Source organism: Bombyx mandarina, chromosome 06 (genome assembly GCF_030267445.1).
Source record: "Bombyx mandarina strain Sakado chromosome 06, ASM3026744v2".
Taxonomy (NCBI): Eukaryota; Metazoa; Arthropoda; class Insecta; order Lepidoptera; family Bombycidae; genus Bombyx; species Bombyx mandarina.
In genome coordinates, this window is record NC_143213.1 from 2,512,888 (window position 1) to 2,529,519 (window position 16,632).

At 32.6% G+C, this 16,632-nt stretch overlaps 1 protein-coding gene and 1 pseudogene across 3 annotated transcripts; one reads left to right on the forward strand and one right to left on the reverse strand.

The window, feature by feature from the left end:
• Positions 1-378: 378 nt before the first annotated feature.
• On the reverse strand, positions 379-2,269 carry LOC149502780 (uncharacterized; annotated as a pseudogene).
• A 4,073-nt stretch (positions 2,270-6,342) lies between these two features.
• On the forward strand, positions 6,343-15,090 carry AP-1sigma (AP-1 complex subunit sigma-2). Of its 3 annotated transcripts, none has more exons than XM_028170309.2 (5): positions 6,343-6,473; positions 6,649-6,827; positions 7,838-7,946; positions 8,739-8,876; positions 13,880-15,090. In XM_028170309.2, exons 1-5 carry the CDS (start codon positions 6,471-6,473, stop codon positions 13,922-13,924), a joined length of 474 nt encoding a protein of 157 aa, XP_028026110.1. In that variant the 5' UTR covers positions 6,343-6,470; the 3' UTR covers positions 13,925-15,090. The 3 variants fall into 3 exon arrangements, with proteins under 3 accessions (XP_028026110.1, XP_028026111.1, XP_089584148.1); XM_028170310.2 differs by lacking the exon at positions 13,880-15,090 and adding an exon at positions 11,628-13,469; XM_089728022.1 differs by lacking the exon at positions 13,880-15,090 and adding an exon at positions 9,952-10,770.
• The last annotated feature ends 1,542 nt before the right edge of the window (positions 15,091-16,632 follow it).

The following is a 16,632-nucleotide window of genomic DNA, read 5'->3' on the forward strand; positions in this document are numbered from 1 at the left end:
TCAAGTAAAATCAGTCTGACTGTAGGAAAATCATCTATAATTATAATAATATAATAAATAATTATAGTTGATTTTCCTACATTCAGACTGATTTTACTTGATTTAATAAATAATTATAGTTGATTTTCCTACATTCAGACTGATTTTACTTGATTAATATACAACATATTAATTAACAACATCAGTTAAAGTATTCATATTTCGTATAATAATCAAGTAAAATCAATCTGAGTGTAGGAAAATCAACTATAATTAATTCATTATACATGATTTTCCTACATTCAGACTGATTTTACTTGATTATTATCACATCAGTTAAAGTATTAATACGTATTAGTATTTTGTACATTATAAAGTATTATTACTTTTACTGATGTGATATTAATCAAGTAAATTCAGTCTGAATGTAGGAAAATCAACTATAATTAGGTATTATTTATTCAGTATTACTTGAGATCGGCTGTCATAAAACTTACTAAGAGTATAATTAATCACAACCAATATTGTTTAATTATAACTTAAACTAATAAAAACAAAATAAAAAATATCAAATCAATAAACAAAACTTGTAGTAATTATAAAATACAGCCAATGCTTGATAATAATCATAATGCAATAAGAAAGAACGTATTTAATAATCATTTTCTTCGACTGTATCTTCTGCATCAGTATCCAGTAGAACATCTTTGGAATTGCAGTGTTGTAGATTTATGTATTCTTTATGAAATATCTTGGGTATAACCCACACACAATTTCTTTAGGTCCATGTATTTGGCTTTGGTAATCGGCAAACTTGAATTATATCTACGATTGATAGCTCTAGGTTTCGCAATAATTTGTATAATCTCTTCAGATGCATTATCTTTCATTGAAAATTTTACTTTCATTTGATTTGGATGAGATTTTTTAAATGTTGCTGTACGGATTTTACTAATTTTACCTACAAGGTTACCCTTAAAATATTTTTCAGACATATCATCAAAATTTAAGAAATCCTCGTGTGTCAGATTTTCAACATTATAAGGTACTGGTTCTTTTCTTGCTAGCTGGCTTATTGTAGCCCATTGCGAAGGGGCCCATACAGTAATATTTCTTACGGATTGTTCGATTGTAGAGTGTATGCTGTCTACCGACATTTCCGTGTGGCCAGGGAGAAGGTAATTCATTTGAATTGCTTGTAAATTGTTCGATTGCAACAAAGCATTATGTATTGTTGGAAGGACTATTTTATTTTTGTTTTGTCCAGGGCAAGAATCTGAATACAAGATAAAAGATGTAATGGTACCTCGAGAATCCACATTCTCTATGTATTTCTGTATAATAGTAGCAATTTCATTTGCGCCCCTCTTTGCTTCAGATTCTCCCCAGATAAAACAAAAACCATTCCTTGTGATGCTTTCATAAAAACATAAATTATAAACAGCATACTTTCTAGAATAAAATAGTAACATGTTATTGCCATGAGGCGTATTGAGAACTTTCTGGAGGTCAAAAGATGTGCACAGAATGGAAGGATTTTCATTACCTAACTGTCGATGACATTCTAACTGCTTCTTTGATGCCTTCTTTTCCTCTAAATGATCTTGAAATTCGGCACAATCCTCTGGCTTCTGTCCTTCAAAACGTAGGCATTTTATGCATTTATCCTTCTTAGGCACATGAAACCCAATGTTAAAATCAGTAGTGAATATTTGACGGAATACTTTTTCACTTACAACATCGACTCCTTTACTAATGAGGTCTTCTTTATAACAGCGGTATAATTTTTTTATATTTTTAAATTCAACAGGCAGATATAGTTTTGTGCTATCCTTTCGGCAGTAGTGCGATGGTATTGCAGGTAACCTTTTGATAAAAGATTTTACTGATTCTTTGATTGCGTTAGATGTTTTGTTGGGGGGAATGCATTTTCCTCTTCCATCTTCTTTCGCCATACCAAGTTCCTGTGTTGTTAATGTATAATAAATGTATCTTTGAGTGACATCAAGAGTACTCATGAGGAACTTTAAACAAACTTGTCGCCGACCCTCTCCATCATTTATGAAATAACAGAATGTGTTATTCCTGTAATTAGAGTCTTTGGATCTCTTCCTTTTTATGGATTGCTTAGAGGACATAGATATTATCCACTGCTTTTTTCTTTCCGGAGATAATTCCCAAAAATGTTTAAATATGGCACTCCTTTTTTCTGAGGTTATTTCTTGACACTTGTAGGGACAGTTTTTTTCTAAGCAAGGATTCGGTTTCATATTTATTCACGTCACTCCTCGATGCACTCTGGAGTTCGACTGAAGCGCCTGCGCGCGGCAGTCCGGTTGAAAGATCACGATTTTTAACTCCTGGGAGATGAAATAAATATGGTATCATGCGACATGAATGAAATGTATCATATTAAAATTTAATGATTGAAAGACCGACCCGTATTTTTATTTATACCGAAAAAATGTTTCATATTGCATTACTTCATTTTATTGTCTGTATTAAGCGACATGCATTTAATAAAATAATAGGACCAAAATGTTTTAACGGCTAAGCAAAATATCTGAAACAAAAGAACTACTTGATTTAAGTAGCACCCTGCATGGAAAATAGATGCAGCTGAAAGAGCTTAAGCGACACTCCATGTCGTATTTGGGTGACGGACAAATGGTTTAAGAGACATCACACCATGTAATTGGTAGAAGTCAAAATGATTTAAGTTACTGCTTAATAAAAAATTGAAACAGGAAACACGCTTTAACTCTTATTGGATTATTTTTCTGAGAAAAGGTAACTGGTTTATGTCTCGTCTCTTAATATCATTGTATGGTTTAAATACATTACTAAAAAAAATATTCAAAATCAACGTTGGATAATACACTGCCACTTTGGAAACAACCCAAAAATAGTATTGTTTCAAACGCCAAAAAAGTGCTCTGATTTTAATAAATCCGGCATCATTCGACGGAGAAAAATTCGCTGATTCCGTATATGTATATAACTCAATATCACCCTAGATGTCGCTTAAACCAAATAGCCTTTCACCCCTCGAAGTATATTTTTTAAATAAACTTCTTAACTTTCAATTGTATTTTATTTATAACACCTAACACACTTCACGAATTCCTCTCTTTTCTTTAACTTTCTTCTAAACACAAAGGCTTAAAAACAAATTACGGCAAATAAAAAATTAAATTAAATTATATGTGGCAATAAAAGTGACCGTTTTTTGTTGCAATGTGCACCATGCGCGACATTACCCCCACTACACCAAAACCTTGCCAACTTACGTGCCGCTTACTATAAGTCGGTTTTGCAAAAACATGTAACAAGAACAATGAAATCTCAAGGTGGACAAACATGTCTAAGTAATACATAATAAAATATATTAATATTTGTCCAGAGTGGGGGTATCCACCTGATTAATCCATGGAATAACCGACACACCTAATCTCTTAACCCAGATAAAAATATCAACCCCTAAGTACTTACTAAGAATGAAGAAATATAAACCGTATATAAGAAAGCCTGCTCGTTCGAATTTAGGTGCTTACTCTCCCTTAAACTGAATCCTTTGGAACTACAATAATTTCCACGGTAGCGCGGTCTCCGTCAACACTCTAACTGAACTAATTTTAAGAGATGAAATAGATATTTTTTATAATTGTCTCACAACTTACAGGAAAAATCTGTCGCGGATAATTTCCCAAATAAATAAAAAATAATCTTAAGTAATTAAATGTAATCAAGTTTTAGTTATATATTTTATATTTTTGTTGTAAATGCAGTGTCGATTGCACCTGTAATTGAGGTAACATCTGTCATGTACTTTTGTCAGTTTTTCATTGTTTTTTATTGATGATCACTTTGTCAGTGCAACTAAATAAATTAAAACCAAGTAGTGACAGCCCTAGCAAAGGGGACGGCCCATTTCAGGCCCAAAGCGGACAATAGATTAGAGAAAAAATACTTAGTGCATTAATTTTGTCATAAATAAATATGCATTTACTTTCTTCCAAATAAGCGCCACTACAGTTTACAATAAGTAGTTTAAAAAAAGTAACTATTGAAAAAAACAAGAATTTTATTTTTGCGGGAAAAATATTGCCAGCTTCAAAACCTTTTACGTATTAAGTAAACATTTTAAGTACATATATAAAAAAAACATATAATTAAATCATTTTAAATATTATCATTAATCAATCGATTTTAATCGATTTTAAGCACATAAAATAACATCAAAGACGTACCCATTGGACTTTAACTTGTTACTATACTTGAGACCTTAGAACTTATATCTCAAGGTGGGTGGCGCATTTACGTTGTAGATGTTTGTGGGCTCCAGTAACCACTTAACACCAGGGTGGCTGTGGGATCGTCCACCCATCTAAGCAATAAAAAAAAACTTGTATTGTTATTTAAATATGTACAACTAAAACAAAAACATTAAAAATAAAATATAATGTGTACTCGTAAAAAAAAGATTAAGAAATAAATCCAATATCGATTATTTAAAAAAATGATCGATATATGAATTTCATGTAATTATTTTTCTTTATACTGACAACACTGATTTTAATCTGACTGACTGAGACTTCGCTTGCTGCTTCAGCTGCTTGTGCTTGCGTTCAAAATGGATGTGTTTTGATTTTTCTTCGATTTATTTTGCTTTTATCAATAACGTTTCATACTACGGCTGAAAACCATTGTGTGAATTGTGGTTTTAACCTGACCGAGATTTAAAACCGTGTATATGCTCTCCTGTGCTATTTTTAGATGATTTACTAATTGTGTATGAAGATGAAGAAAAAATAGAATAATATAGATATTTAAAGAAGTATGTGTGTTTTTTATACCCTAATAACCACAATTGGATAAAAATACATTAGGAACATCTTAAACATTAAAAAAAGAAAAGTTCTTGAGGTATTTATATAGAAAATTAACCTCAAAACGAGTTTTTTATTTTTATTATATTTTTTATAATAGTGGCGTCAATTTCAATTTATTTTTTAGATATCTAGTACATTTAAGAATTTGAATCAGTCCATTTTTAAAGTAATACTTGATGTCCACCTTGGGCCTAGCGCACTATGGAGAGTGGGCATTCCCCTTTCCCTATTAACACTAATTTCGTCCCCATTAACCGCAATTTCTGGGTAAATAGGGATAACACCTATTTTTGCTTTTTTTGCTTAAACTGGAATGCTAACTGTATAGCTTTAAATTGGATAACAAAATACCCTCAAGACTCAATCATTTTGATCCTGACATAGCATTTTAAACATTAACAACTATCTTAAAATTGTTCATCAAGTTGGAATTTGTCTCTTCTTCTCAGTCGTACACTCCTGGCGGAGTAGTCGTGGTTACATATGTCTGCTGGGTTGCGGCTTTTGAGAGACTTCTCCATCTCTCTTTTTGTGGCGGTACGTTTACATTCAGAAAGGGAACACTTCGTAGATGACTTAATCAAGTCTGTCCACCTTTTGAAGTCGTCGTGGCCTAAAGGATAAGACGTCTGGTGTATTCGTGTTGAAGCGATGCTGATGTTGATTCGTGTTCGAATCCGAGAGGAGTACCAATTTTCCTAATGAAATACGTACTCAACAAATGTTCACGATTGACTTCCACGGTGAAGAAATAACATCGTGTAATAAAAATGAAAATCTTAGTAAATGGCCACCATTTTACTGAGATTATATTTCATCTCATCTCATTTCATTTAAATTCATCCCAGTTGATTAATGTCTCAAATTAATCATCGTCATTTCATTTCACTCCATATTATAATTTTTCATAAAAATAAGAATATAAATTAAAATAAGACATGACTTAAAGGTCTTAGTTACCAGGTCATAAAATACTTTTAAAAAAAAGAAGCTAAATTACAAGACTGGCGGGAACGCGAGGAGTGAAGTTGTGTGATTTGTTTTATTTTGTCTATTTAATGTTTCTTCAGGATTAAATGTGTAACAACGGTGGTTTATTGACTGTTTAATATCTGTGAAAGTGTACAAATGTGGGAAAACGAAACAAAGTCGCTGGACGTAACTTCTCGGGATCCTCAAAAATTTCAGTCAATGACCACCATTATACTGAGATTATATTTCATCCCATACCATCTCATCTCATTTTATTTAATTTCATCCCAGTTGATTAATGTCTCAAATTAATCATCTTCATTTCATTTCACTCCATATTCTTATTTTTCATATTTTTCATAAAAATAAGAATATAATTTAAAATAAGACATGACTTGAAGGTCTTAGTTATCAGGTCTTAAATTCCCTTTAAAAAAAAAATTACGTAGAACATTTCATTGTGATAAAACCATAGATTATACACTTAATATATTTGAGAGATAAAACAATCAACTAAATTGCTCTAAAACGTTGGTCTCAGTAAAATGTAATAAAGTATTGCAAATAAATTAAAATAATACATTCCAATTTCTGTAACAGACATAACAGGAAAAATCAGGAGTCAAGATGGTAATTATCACTTAACCAAATATTTTCAGTACATACTCGCAACAATAATTTCCCTAAAATTTAAACGTATAAGGAATAATCACCTAAGTACTACACCAAGCAAAATATACAATCAATTCATAAATGTTTTTTAAAACAAATTATATGAAGTAAATCCAAGTCGCACTATTTTCAGATGCAGTTTATGCTATTATTTAGCCGTCAAGGCAAATTGAGGCTTCAGAAGTGGTACGTGGCTCATCCAGATAAGCTAAAGAAGAAAATAACTAGAGAATTGATTACCACAGTGCTAGCTCGAAAACCCAAAATGTGTTCTTTCCTTGAATGGAAAGATGTTAAAGTTGTGTATAAAAGGTATTTTAAAAATCTTTTTCATAATACAAGGGGTTTCTACAAGCCTGTTAGATGTCTCAGTGACGTGATTCGGCTATTTTTTTAGAATCACTTTATTGCATAATATTAGAAATTTAGCAAAACATTTAGTACAAAACAATTTTCTTTTTCTGGTCGTTCCCTCAATGCTGAGGATCGTGACTGTATGTCAATCTTCTCCACTCGGTCCGGTTCTGCGCCATATGTACCGCTCCCCATATCTGGCCTCCAGTCACCTCCTTGAGTTGGTCAACCCATCTAGCTGGCGCTCTTCCTCTAGCGCGCTTCCCCTCCATTTGTCCGAGAATTGTGAGTTTCTCTAGGCTGTGCAATGAGGATCGCATTATGTGCCCAAAGAAACTCCGGATCCTTTCCTGGCACATAGTCAGCAGGCGCTTGTTGACCTTCAGCTCTTCGAGGATGGATACATTGGTTCTCATAGCTGTCCAAGGAATGCGTAGCAGCTTTCTCCAGCAATACATTTCAAACGCCTCAATCTTTTTGCGTTCCTTTTTCCTGAGACATCAAGTCTCCACAAAACAATAACAAGCTTAAAACGTTTTTTTTATTTTATTAAATGATGTAGCACTCTTTGAAGATCATTCAATCCCGCTTATGGTTTGTAATACTTAGACACCAATCAAATTTTGTTTTTCAAGGGTTATCCTTACTATTGTGGTTTTCTCTTGCTGCCTATCAAAAGAATAAAATTAAATCTCTAGGAGACCTTACTGCTGCAGTGCCAACAATTTATTTTACGGCTGTTTGTTCCTAGGTAGATGCATGACCAGTGGTGACTGTATTTCATCAAGCAAGCAGCTTATATTAAATAATTACATTTTATTACTAAAAAAAATTCTACAATTTGCATAAATTCTAATTACAATAATACTAATTAATTTAGTTAGTTATTGGAATAATTTACATATGACATGAAATTATCCCAAATTAACATTGGAAAGAAAAGTATAGAATGAATTAAATGTTTACAGATATGCATCACTATATTTCTGCTGTGCTATGGAACAAGAAGACAATGAGCTGCTGACCTTGGAGTTGATCCATCGCTATGTAGAACTGCTGGACAAGTATTTTGGCAGTGTAAGTATGTTGAAAAGGGTCAACAACCTCTTTAGAGATTTTTTTTCACATCCTAACAAAAACTATGATTAATATAAAAAAATCTCGAATATATCGATGTGGCTTAATAGGGCAACAATATAAACTCCTTAGCTTCGAAAGACACATTGTCAACATTGACTGCATAGTCTCAAATAATTTTATCAGCTCCTTCAGAAAGTCCAACTTTCCTAAGTTAGTGACTGCTTCTTAAAACTGTGGTATAAAATCAGTAGTTCCTCACTTCTGTCTACTCAAATAATACATGACCAGATTTCTTTCTTTATACCTATGAGATCACTTGCCATGTAAGAGTTCATTGATTTGCCACCAGTGATGAATTCTATTTTTATTTGTTCATGGTCTATTAAATATAAATATAAGTAATTAATATGCTAGTTGTGGTATTTAGGTACTTAGAACCTCAGATATTTATTAGTTGATTTGTTTTATATAATTATACCAAGACCATAATAAATCAGAAAATTGCAGTACAGACTTTCAGTAGGCAGCGGCTTGGCTCTGCTCCTGGCATTGCTGAAGTCCATGGGCGACGGTAACCACTTACCATCAGGTGGGCCGTACGCTCGTCTGCCTACAAAGGCAATAAAAAAAAAAAAAAAACAGACTGCTGAAAACACAAAGATATTGTGTTACCAGAAGGTCATTAATCTAAAGATCTGGAGCAATGCAATATACAAATGATGATCCCTGTGGGAATAGGCCTTCAATAGCAACGAAACAGTTTGCAATTAATAAACCTCTAATTTAAAGGTTTGTGAACTGGACATCATCTTTAACTTTGAGAAAGCTTACTTCATACTTGATGAACTGGTTCTTGGTGGAGAGCTACAGGAAACCAGCAAGAAGAATGTCCTGAAAGCCATCGCTGCCCAGGATCTTCTGCAGGAGGTCAGTAGCCAGGATAATGAACTTGTTTGATTGATAATACTTGAGCATGGTGTGTATAAGATCAGATTAAGGTCTCAATACGGGGTCCAGTAAATACTTTTGCTCATTTCATTTGATGCTTATTTTGAATATTGATAAAGGATTAAATATTAGGAAAAGAGTTTTGGACCGAAATATATCAGGTGTAAGTAGGTTTAGCAAAAATCTTATTTTCTATGAAAAATAAATTTCAGTGAAATAATGAAATGGTCAATTGTCATACATATCATAATTATTATTGCTTTGTAAAAATGTTAATTGCTACAAATAAAAGTAGATTATTAAAACAGTAAATGTGGACCAGTATAGGAGAATAGCCTTAGTGGTGCCTTCTATTTTTTTTAGATTATAAAAGCACTTTATTAGTTAGGATGCACTTTAAACAAAGTACTTGAAATAAAGTATGCGGACCACTTAACTTAAATAAAAAATTAGCATAGTAAATAATTAATACAATATGGAAGCTTAACTAGTGCCTGCAAATGAAAATAAATATATTTAGTAGGATAAATAATATTATAAATATGCTTTCTAACAGAATTAGTAAAAATGAAGGTACATCTAAAAAACTATTATTAAAATTTATTTCTAATTAATCAAAACTCAGATGCTGATATCGGCAGCACCTTTGATTGTCTTTAAGCAATTTCCCTTAGGGGCATCTATTAGTTACGTTAACTCGGAGTGAGAAGAGAGGTTTTTTTTTGTTAACACAGCATGTGCCTTGGAGGATAGTTGATCTAAATCTTATTTAAAACTGTGATTGAAAGTTTGATGTTACCTTTTAAATTCACAATTAAGTAAATTGTTCTGTATTTCCATGGCTTGATAATATAAAGCAAATTACATGTGCTTTCATATGGTTCAAATTATTTCAACAATAGCAGAAAGGACTTTGATTAAAAGTCAAGACACGTAGTTAATGGTTGCCCTCTTAAGAAAAACCGTACAACACATATTGAGCTTGATGTATCCCATCCGATTTGCTAATTATTTTATGTTTTGTTTGTGTGATATGCATGCACTGACCGGTCAGGATCTGAACGATGGACTATTGCACTGATGCACACCCTTGGAACCTGTTGAAAAATTTACGCAATAAATGTCTGAACAGCTAACTTATTAATATTATATGAACAAATTATATATTTATTATTAATCCTATACGCTTCATTTCATTTACGTTTTTAAGTTTTTAGGTTATACTTTTTAATGCCATATTTTTATCCATTTATATTTATGCATAAACAAACTAACAGTATTAATTATAATTTAAAATGCTTTATTTATTTACAAATTTAATTTTCTGCTATTTCACACTTTTCAAGCTTGACACCAATATGAATCACGCATGTTTTTTCTAAATCTAACATAATGTACAGTAAAAAAATACTCATCATATAATAAAGAATTCATTAGAAACGCTTAAAAAAATTACAAAATTCATTACATACTTATGTGGTTCGTATTCGATAGATTGAGGTTAAAAATAACTAAAGAACCAAGTTTTAAGGAATTCGTCGCTTAATATTTGTGTAATGTTTATGGGACACTGCTTTACTAATATTAAATTCTTAGTTAAATCAGATAATCTTAAATGAAGAATAATATTTTGCTCAATAAAATAACCTCGAATTTTATAATACGCATGGTCTATTTTACAATGTAGGTAAAAGTTTAATTTGATATTTTCTAATCGAATAAGTTTACTGTCTGCCTAATAGATTACTAAGCGATATTTTTTTTATAATTCTCTTAATGTAATTTTGATGATTGTGCGTAAAACAGTGTCCTCGCTCAGAATGTGGTGGTTGATTGTAATGAGTTGTCGAAAATACATTAATTTATATGGAAATTCTGTTTTCTTGCATGAACCATTTCCTATCCCTTTCTGTAGCAAGAGTAACTTTTTTTTTTAAAATCATGTTGCATTAGAATCTGTTTTGAATGGACATAATATTAATTAATTTTTTCATAATTTTAAATTGATGAACTCTGTTACTGGTTTTTTAATAAACAGCGGATTTTTTTTGTGTAATCCAAACAGTGCCATGTTTCGTGTTACAAGTCACTTTTTTTTACTCTTGCTACAGATATCCTGTTTTAGTACTTGTCTAAGGTGATAAAATAATTTAATATTACGCTTTGGTGTGGTTTACTTGAATCTAACAGCATGTTATCTCATTGTCAAATTTCCGCATAATGTTTTTACGTCGCAAAAATACAGGTTCCGTGCCTATAATAAATGTATGCGTCTACATAAATAGCTAGTATGCTTTTTGTGTGCAACATCGATTAAGTTTTATGCATCTTGATTCAAAGCCAAATTCTTTATAATACTAACTGGTACATAAACAATCAGTACTAGTTTTGGTAAATGGTACCTATCTGAGTGGTATTATGTGATTGGCTTGTTTGTTTGTCGGTCAGTCTAGTTTATATACCTATTCCTAGAACTTTAAAAAAAAACATTCGGGTGTCTAGGTTAATTTGTCCTTGTCTCGGATGAGAATACTTCCGACACACGTAATATAGGAGAAAATTCTAGCTTCGGTACATACGTTCAGCGGTAATTATTTCACTTTAGATCACATTGAGTTTACCAAAATATATTACGCGTTCCTTAAGGAAATGGATACATTTAGTTTTTTATTCTTGTAAGCAAGCGAACGTTGTTAAATGCTCGCGTGTTTATGGTGGGAGTTTTGTTAGGACGAGACTGTGGACGCTGCGCTGCGTGACGTCGGCTTGCTCTAACATGGTTAACACACGCCCCGCGTCGAAGATCGAAGACTTTCCTGCGCTTCCCAACTGTCCATGCACACTATTTAACGCTAATATAATTGTACGAATTTAAAAAAAAAAACATTTGGTAAACTTTTACTGACAATAGTGCCATGAAACGAGAAAAAATGGAACGTTTTTAGCACTGTATATTAATTTTATTCGTTTAAACATAGGTTTTTAACTTAAGCGTGTAAGTATTAACGTTTAAAATGATTTGATAAAACCTATAATGAAATTATGTTAGTGTCTTTATTTCAATGAACGATGTCATGTGCTTTCCTCAAAATTTTTTCAAAATTAAATGTAATCTAACGTATATAAGTGACTATTCACACGATCTCTTCTATATTTCACAATCTACGTATTCACCTGTTAAAACCTCATCTCTGTTCTAAATTATCATCAATTTTCAAAGACAAAAATTCTTTAGTACTTTTGTACGGTAGTTTATCTATTCAATCTGATTAAACTTGATTCGTTTGGGTAACATTGACAGTCTGAGTTCAACAAGCTTGCTTACCGGCACTTATGGTGGCTAGTAAGAAACATACGTATCGAACGTGATTGAAGAAAAAACGCTAGTGCGGAGAAATTAGAAGAATAAATATTTCAAAAAGTTTCATGATTAAGAACACTATAATAGTGCAGCTCGTCTGTAGAAATGTGAAAATCACAATTTCATGTTTGTTTCGCTAAAACAGTTCTTATTAATGTATCAGATTTAATAATTAATAAAATTAAAAAAAAAATGGAACATGGCCGATCGTTTATGGCAAATATATAATTGCTCTAATGTCATGATCGGGGCGAAATAGAAAAATTGGTTTGTATGCAATAAATACAGCCAGCGTTTCCTCTTAACAATATTTGTCAATTAGGTACAATGCGTTATGAATGACAGATTTTTTTTTAAATTTGCTAAGAAAAAAAAAATTAACTACCGAGTGCCGAGACTAGTACGCAGTTAGGACGACTTTTTAGGACGAATTTTGATTTACTCAACACCAAAATGATATCGAAGTCATTTCAAACTTGAACTGTAAACGCTACCCAAATTGATTGTATTACAATTAATGGTACGGCATTATTATTTTACAGCTATCCAAACTGTGCCACCTATTTCATTGAATAATTTTATTGATAAAAAAAACCATAAATATTTTTTGTTTATTTTTATACAAATAAGTGTTTTATTACATTGTTTTAAATATTATTTTTATTGTTACTGATTTTTTTAGTTTATTTTACGTATTTAATCCGAATTAATATATCGCATAGTAGTTTAATGGTGATTGTTTATTTAATTTTATTTTATTAACAAATAAATATTAGTTTTGTATTCGAAATAATAAAAGCCTTGTGCGCGGACTTAAAAACAAGAATCAATTAAATCTGAATATGTCAGTCCCGAGTATACCCGGACTCCAGGTATACTCCGGGAGTATTCCTGCTTTGGAAATCATCTTGACCTAGTCAACTGAAAATTTAAACTGTCTCATTGATTTGTGGTAATGAAATTCTACGTAATAATACTTGTTTTGACTGATAAAAGCATTAGAAGATTTAAACTACACAAGATAAGCGTGACTGAATCCTAAGTTCCTGACTTTGCACGAAAACTATAATTAATAATAATAAAATTATACTATCAAATAATGTAAGATAACGAAAATTAAACCACATGACTTTCGATTAACATTTTTTTTCATGTCCAAATCATTTCCTAGTTTTGTATGGTATTTTATGTAATAAAATATGATGTCAGCAGATTGAATTTTCATTAAAGGTGTTTTTAGAAGTTGCAGGCTATGACTAAATGGTAGGTATGATTTAATGAGATAGCCCTCAATGGTGTTCAAACGGGCAGAGGTTCGGAGTGGCTTCTCTGATTGTTATTTCTACTAAAATCTAAATTAGAATGTACAATAAATTTTCTCAACAAGTCTCGTGAGTTTTAACGTCTATCATGTTCTATTTACTGTATATTCGTTGCAAGGATTTGTGTTTGGGAATACTCCGTTCTTTCTCTCCAAACATTATTATAAACTTAAATGTTTTTTTGTAGAAGAAAACTAGATTGGTTTTACGTTAATGTGTATGTTTCGCGTTGCCGAAAAGCGATGGGTCGGTCTAACGCGGCCACGAGCGGCTCTGGCTCAGTGATGCCCTTGTTGCAGGAGGAGACACCGCAGGGCTTCTTCGAAGACCACGGCCTCGGATAAGCCGCCGCGCCATCTGTCCTTCGTTCCGGAAACTCAGCAAATTCATTTGCTATATAGTATTAATAATCTTAGTATCTCATTAATTGTAACAGTGGCAGCTCTATTATGTTTTATTATTATTATTGCTCATACATTTAGCAGCCGTATCGATGACGCACGCTAATGTGTTTAAATTTTAATAACATTCCATGAAAAGAAAAAAAAAAAACAATTCGTGATAACTTAACGGTCTTAAACTTAACTTGTATTTATGTGTGTTGTTTTTTAAAGTACATAAAATTCAATGCTTAAATAATGGACCTAATTTCTTGTAGAAAATAGTATGCATGTTATAGTTTAGGGCTGTCACAGTATGTGAGCAATAAAATAATATGTTTTAGTAATGTATAGAAGACTTAAAAACATACTTTCACATTAAAAATGTTAAAAACAGAAAGGATATTATTGCATGGGTGCCAAACAAAAACAGAAAGATCTATCGATATTTTCGCGGGAACGCGTGCGGAGGAATTTTATTGTGTGCCTGTGTTTTATTTTTCTTCAGTTTTAAATGCGTAATAATGGTAGGTTATTAGCCGTTTAGAATCTGCGAAATTGCACAAGTGCGAAGAAAACGAAATAAAGTCATAGGACGTGACTTCTCGCGTTCTTTCAAAAGTCCTCTAACTAAAGTGTCACTAAGTCACTAAAATCTCACATTTGACTGGGACCTTATTTGAATATAGCTTACTCGCTAAATTTCAGATAAATCGTGCTACAATTTACGTTTCATATAAGAAAGCATGGAATAATAATAAATTATAATAATAAATGAAGATTTTGCTAAATCAGTACATTCTAATACATTAAAGAAATAAAAGAAACAATCACACTTACATAAAACAATTTCATTGTTTGGAACCAAATAAATATAAGTATTTGCATAGACAATTAATTTTCCTTTAAGATAACGACTCATACTCGTATACAAACCAAAGCTATTTACGCACAGAACTCCAATCCAAAGCCAAACCTTATGTACAGCACTGGTTACGTTTTCATAGTGTATTTTAGGCTAGAGGTTAGTCACGTGTTGGTACTAGCATTGGCGAAGTCCATGGGCAAATTGCGAGTCGATAAAACTACTTTTATAGTCTATTTATTTTCATTAAATTACTTCAAACGTTTTGAGTACTTTTCATTTTTTGTACAAACACCGACGACTAAAGAAAGTGTTGTCTTTTTCCCCCTACCTATGCTGATAGCCTTGAGAGGCTATTTCAGCTTCTCCTTGACGTGTAGGTGAGCTCAAGGGGCTCAAACCGGGAGTGTTGCTAACACTGGCCCTAGCAAGAGCAGTGTTTCGCAGAATCTACTACCGGATCGGAAATGCGACCCACTGAGAAGATCCGGCGAGAAACTCAGTGGGCTGTGTCTATGGGTTAATTTACCTTTTGCCGCAATCGACGGGCTCGACGAGGACGGTGACCGGTGCTTGTGGTATGTAAAAGCACCGTTAATGGATCGGAAGGATCTGTAATGACGTGTGCTCTAGTGTTGTCGACATTTGATGTCAAAAAAATAAATAATACATATTATCTGACTTATGACTGATGGAAACACTTTAAACACGTTGAACGCTAGACTAGAAACCATGTTTAGCGTAGTGGGCCGAGCCATGTGTCCGTCATTTGAGATTTCTCGGAAAATAGGTAATGGGTAGGCACTGTTATGGTAAGTCGCACATTGTTTCTGTGTTATTAACAATATTTCCAACAAAACACTTAACGATTTTTGGACATTATATATCGGGGAAAGTACTTAAGTTGTGGACACATGGCGTTCAATGTGTTAAATATTAAGTGATATCTATGGTGATATGATGACAATAAAAACACGAACATAAAACGTAAAAGTAGTTTTAATTTTGGTTCACTTGGTCAAAGAAGATTGACTGTCGCAAATGTGACGTGAATTATCGAATGCCAACTTTAGTCATAAGTCAGGTACGTGATTCGCATATTTCTTTATTTTTTTTAGGTTTTTTTTATTGTTTACATGGGTGGACAAGCTCACAGCCCACCTGGTGTTCAGTGGTTACTGGAGCCCATAGACTACTACAACGTAAATCGCCACCAGTAAGGTATTTTGTTTTGTTTCGAAGGGTGGACCAGCTCATAGCCCACCTGGTGTTAAGTGGTTACTGGAGCCCATAGACATCTACAATGTAAATGCGCCACCCACCTTGAGATATAAATTGTAAGGTCTCAGTATAGTTACCACGGCGGCCCCGCCCTTCAAGCCGAAACGCATTATTGCTTCACGGCAGAAGTAGGCAGGGTGGTGGTACCTACCCTCTTTTTATGTTACGTTTTTGTTCGATGCTTAGAATGATGGGACAGTTATGTTAAAAATCAAATTGAGCCGTTCATTATCATTACGTGACAGCTTAAACGTTTTGGAGGGAAATTTGAAGGTTGCATTTTTAAAGCTCTATTTCCGCTAAGCTGTTTATGTATAAAATATTTCGAACTTATCGATTATGTAAATCAAAAGACGATTTTGAAAAACATCAGTACACACATAAAGCATACTCTGGTCGCTCTTGCTTGAAATAAAGAGATTTTGCATCTGAGATATTTTACAGAAAACATTGATAGATTTTGTTCTAAGCCGATATCTAGGTTATTTTCTTTACGCTATCTACATAGCGTGACATCTACAACGTA